The sequence below is a fragment of the Zeus faber genome (genome assembly GCF_960531495.2).
Source record: "Zeus faber genome assembly, chromosome: 4".
Classification (NCBI taxonomy): domain Eukaryota; kingdom Metazoa; phylum Chordata; class Actinopteri; order Zeiformes; family Zeidae; genus Zeus; species Zeus faber.
This window is the reverse complement of record NC_137191.1, coordinates 14,610,042-14,615,041: the sequence shown is the minus strand read 5'-3', so window position 1 is coordinate 14,615,041 and position 5,000 is coordinate 14,610,042. Positions and strand designations below refer to the sequence as shown.

Genomic DNA, 5,000 nt, shown 5'->3' with positions numbered 1-5,000 from the left:
AGGGTACATGCTGTGGTGGGAGGTGTCTGGAGTGAACTCCACACGTCAGGAGCGGCCGCTGTCCAACTCCACTTTGCAGTACCAGCTGGTCGGCCTCACCTCCATCACCTCCTACACCATCCTGGTGGCAGCGCTCACCACGGCGGGGCAGGGCGCAGCCACCTCCTCGACCATCTCCACTGGCGTCCCACCAGGTCAGACACACATATGCAGGCCAATAATGTGTTTTTTTGTATGTGTGTGTGTGTGTGTTTTTCCAGAGTAAATATGACTGATGCTTTTGTCTCTCTACAAGCTGATAAGAGGGTGTTACTACTAAGTCCATGAATCAACCCCCCCTCCCCACCCCCCCCACCCCCACACACACACATTCACACATTTAACAACTTCCTGTAAAACAATTTGTGTGCCCACATTTGCCTATGTTTATGATTGGACCGTGGCCAAGCAGCAATCATTATTAGCGGTGATTGACTGCAAAAAGCAAATTCAAGGCAACAACTAGACAGAAGGAAGAGGGCAAGAGACACATACTAAAGGGGGAACAGGCGTGAGGCACGCTGGGAAAACAGAGAGTGGCACAACAAAGGAAGAACCGAGGAAAGAACAAAAGCATGCATTCATGAGAACAGAAGGTTTTGGACCCGCAAAACCCACCTGGAAGCAGCATAGAAAGCGGGGGTTGTAAAACAGAGGGAAAACACAGATCGTGCAGTCGGATTTCTTGTCCTAACCGTGTCCTCGTTATTAATTTAGCCCCCCCCAAAAAAAAGGATGGACAAAAGATAGATACAGACAGATCTCTGATTCGGAGAGGTATTCATTAATTCATGAAAGCAAAAAGACGGAGGGAAAGGCGGGGGATGGAAGGGAGAGAAACAGAAGTAAAAATTGGACAAAGAGGCAGAGAGAGGAGGGAGATCGACTGAGCTCAGCTTCTTGTCTGGTTTATTTATTCATGTATTCATGGAATTGAGAGATTATTGTCATTCATCTGAGCACGGCAGCTCATATCAACGTTTTTACATTGCTGCTGTATGACTCTGTGACGCGCGCTCTGCTGGGATGGTTGCAGCTCGTGGACGTTGCTGCAGTTCATTTAATGGGTCTGGCTAAACCTGCGATTAGGTTTTATTGTTTAAATAACACATTTCAGTTGAAAACTTGATATTGGTTAAAACTACCCTTGAATCCTGTCCAAAACAGTCTTATTCAACCTGTCAAACTAAAGGGAGCTTGTCTTTGCCTTTTCTGTTTGGAGAGAACACCACTTAATGTTGTCAGCTTTGGAGCCCGCTGGCGTCCAGAAAACGTGACTCATTAAAATAGAATCATGACATCACGTCACACTTCACTTCTCTCACACTTCACTCATATAATGATAGCAGGTGTCCTGGTTCACTGAAGTGTCGGAGAAGGGACTACGTGATATGCCCACAAACTAAAAATGCTCCACTTGAGATCACCCTCCGGAGCCCGGTGCCAACAGCACCCCAGGCGGGAATCGAACCCAGGACCTTTTTGGTGTGAGGCAGCAGTGCAATGCCCTGTGCCACCGTGCATGCTTGATGCTTGACAATTAAATCTAGACTACACAGATTTTGGAATTGTAATTTAGTGTTTCTCACAAAGTTCATGTAAGTGCTAGAATTCATTTTATCATTTTGTGGATCACACTCTGAGTTAATTAAATAAATACTATATATCATACTTGTATGCAATGGCATACAAATAACCTGTGTTGTATGCCGAGCCGGCTGACAGCACAGGTTAAAAGAAATAAAAAAAATAAAGTAAAATATTCATATGTTCGTGGTGGAGTTTAAAGAAGCCAGTTCATTGACTGATGACCAGTTTTCATATATGATTTGGATTATTGGCGTATATATCGTACATGTTTTGGTAAACTGAACATTTCAGTCTCCAGATCAACCACCATTCCCAGAGAGTATAAAACTTGAACTTGAACTTGAACTTGAAAAGAGGTTCAACTGTCAAGTAATACAGCTCAGAAGATATGCATATGTACAATTCCAATAAGCCCAGAAATGTTCACCACTTTTTAAACGGGATGATTCATTCAAAGGTTAAGTTAAGAGCCTTGGTAGGTCGTCGGGTTTTGTAACCTATTCTCCAAATGTCCACTCTTTGTTTTGTCTTATGGATAAGTATCTGAGAGCCGAGGCATGGTGGTGGGCATCCATAAACTAATGATTTTGAAGGGCCGACGTTGGCTCTAAATAGGAGAGACCACAAAGAAACAAGTGGAGTACTTTTGTCTTGATGAGATGAACTTCATGAATAGAAACAGACCAGAATATATTTCATTTGTAGGAACAAGATAAAGGGACTGTGAACTCAGCACACATCGCCAGAGGCGTTGTCAAAAGCGTCGTCTGTCCAACGCCTGCCAATTCAGCTATTGAGGAGGCTGTTCTCATCTTAGTTTTTTTCACTAGGATATGTAATAATTGCTGTTCTTTTTTTGTGCAGCATTAGTGTCATTAATTATTTCCATGTCATTTGTTACAATCTGCATTTTGTTCTGTGTTTCCGTGCCTTTATGTGGCAGAAACCAATGCAATAAGAGTCGAGGACGTTGAATGATCAGTAGTAAAAATACGAATCAGAAGGTAGTTCCTCTGTCAGTACATTTCCCGCTGACACAGTTTCCATGGTTGAGTCCTCTTAAGTTGAAGAACTTCTCATTTAAAATGGGTCCTCTTTTCAGTCAATGCTTCTTGATGGTTAAAATGCGACTTAAGACGAAGAAATAATAACACCTAACGGTTGATTGACACCCTGTTTCGCTGGTCAACCTGTCCACTGACAAAAATATATTTTTAAATAATAACAATCACTATGAACGACGTCAGAGATGCATGGTGGTGAGACATAATCAGAGGGATCACCTTAAAGAGGTGGGGCAGACCTCCAGCATCACTGTCAAATATTGTTGACATGTAAATGTGGTCTCATCTCTCATTTATTGTAATTATCCAGTGTGTCGTCTGCCACCTGGTTTCTCTCTGCTTCCTCTTTCCACATAGTGTGTGAAGGACATGGCCAGTCATAGAATCCCATCCCAGTGCCAGCTGCCTCCTCCTCCTTACCGCTGCCACGCATCATTTCACAGAATTGATTTTATCTGGTCAACGTTTAGTATTCGGCCCAGAATCTTTACCGCTGAGGTCAGGATGACAGATCACCATTTTAAGCAAGCAAGACTTTATATCAACTAATATCAACTACAATTGATATAAGCCAAGACTGTGTTGGTGCCTCTATCATTTGAACTGTCTCTCTCTCTCTCTGTCTTGCATGCATGTCCACTCTCTTATGTTGAAATCGCCAGACTGGCATTGGAACTCTGCAACTATCCATATCATCTCCGTAGTTGTCAGCTTTTTGTCTACATATGAATGTGTAAATATATACAAATAAACATTTGTTATCCTCATTGATGACATTACAAAGCATATTTGTAAACGAGGTTGTCATTAATTCCGTGAAGAGATTACATGGACGGCGATGGGGATGGAATGCATTAGCATACAAATGGAGGAAGCATCATTTATGTGGCCTGCTATCCAGTCAGGGGCATTAATGGGCTTGAAATGGACTTTTGACTCCACTTTTGTTTTTATTTTTTTTGTTCTGTGCTGTGTGTATCACAGAGCGTGTTGGACTGGAGCAAAACAGATGCACACTGCATGACCAACTATTAGAGGGGATTATTATTGTTGTTGTTGTTTTTCAGACATACAATTATGACCAAGTTAAAAATAAGATAACAGAAAGAATATTTATCAGAAGCTCTGCTCATAGCTTTCCCCATTATAGATATTATCTGAAAATCTGAAGTTAATTGGAAGCAAAAAAAACAATTACTGGTGCTCACACAGTTTTCTTCCTGTACTGCACAACCCTCAAAGCCGTAAAGCCCTTCAGTGTTAGTGATACGTGCTCCTTCTTTGTGTTGTGCACATAAAACCTGTGCAACGTGCTCCTTTGACTTTCTGATTGCTATTAGTGTTGGTGTTTGTGTTATTACCATAATGTGAGCGTTTTGACAGCTGTGTGCTTCTAAATGTTGCTGTTGTTTGCGAGGACGCTCTAATGAATAGGACATTAAAACTTTAATTGCGTTGATCATCGATTATAAGAAGAACGAACATGAATTTTTAAAGCTGCAATGTAAAGTGACGTAAATGCTGCATATTCTGTCGACCAAGGCGATTCTGATTTTGAACTGTTTTTATATGAATTATTACATCATTGTGTGGGAACTTGTGGCTCAAACTTCAAATTTGACAAAGGCAGCCGCGCAAAGTAGTATTATTCTCTGAATTGACATGCTGTCTGTAGTGGCCAGAAGAGCTTGAAGCTCATAATAAGGTAATTTATCATCCTGTCTTGATTAAATCATATAATTTAGTGATGTGGAATTACTGCCTCGTATTGAAGATTGAAAATGCCCTGCAGAAGATGTTCATTCAGTGGGGATTTAGCGTCATGCCGGACAGAATTATGAGCGGAGATAAGACCCATTTATGTTTCCCTGATAACGAAACCAACGTTCTGTGTATCCATCACGCTTCCTGTTTGTAGAACTTCCCGGAGCGCCATCCAACCTGGTCATCTCCAACATCAGCCCACGGTCGGCCACAATTAAGTTCCGCCCCGGCTCCGATGGAAAAACTGCCAAATTGCAGTGGATCGTAGAAGGACAGGTGCGTGTGTTTGTTTGCATTGCACGTGTACAGTACACAGTGAATACGTATGTTTATATTTGTTTATACTGTATGTGCCTTTGTCAGTGAACCTGTCGGTCAGCTGCTCCACACTGACTACCCTCAGAAACACCGATAATGGCCACAGAACAGAATTGTGGAAAGCCTTTTGTTTGTGCGGTTACATAAGCATAGAGGTGTTGCGTGTGTGTGTGTGTGTGTGTGTGTGTGTGTGTGTGTGAGTGTGTGTGTGTGTGTGTGTGTGTG

At 42.2% G+C, this 5,000-nt stretch overlaps 1 protein-coding gene across 1 annotated transcript in view; it reads left to right on the top strand.

Annotated features, from left to right (window-relative positions):
* LOC307228782 (protein sidekick-1-like) overlaps positions 1–5,000 on the top strand; it is a gene marked incomplete at its 3' end in the record, with an annotated part of 283,713 nt that overhangs the window by 236,534 nt on the left and 42,179 nt on the right. Inside the window, exons 22-23 of the mRNA XM_079998576.1 lie at positions 3–194; positions 4,612–4,733. Of these exons, the coding sequence (XP_079854702.1) occupies positions 3–194; positions 4,612–4,733 (314 nt within the window). The remainder of the gene's footprint in view (positions 1–2; positions 195–4,611; positions 4,734–5,000) is intronic.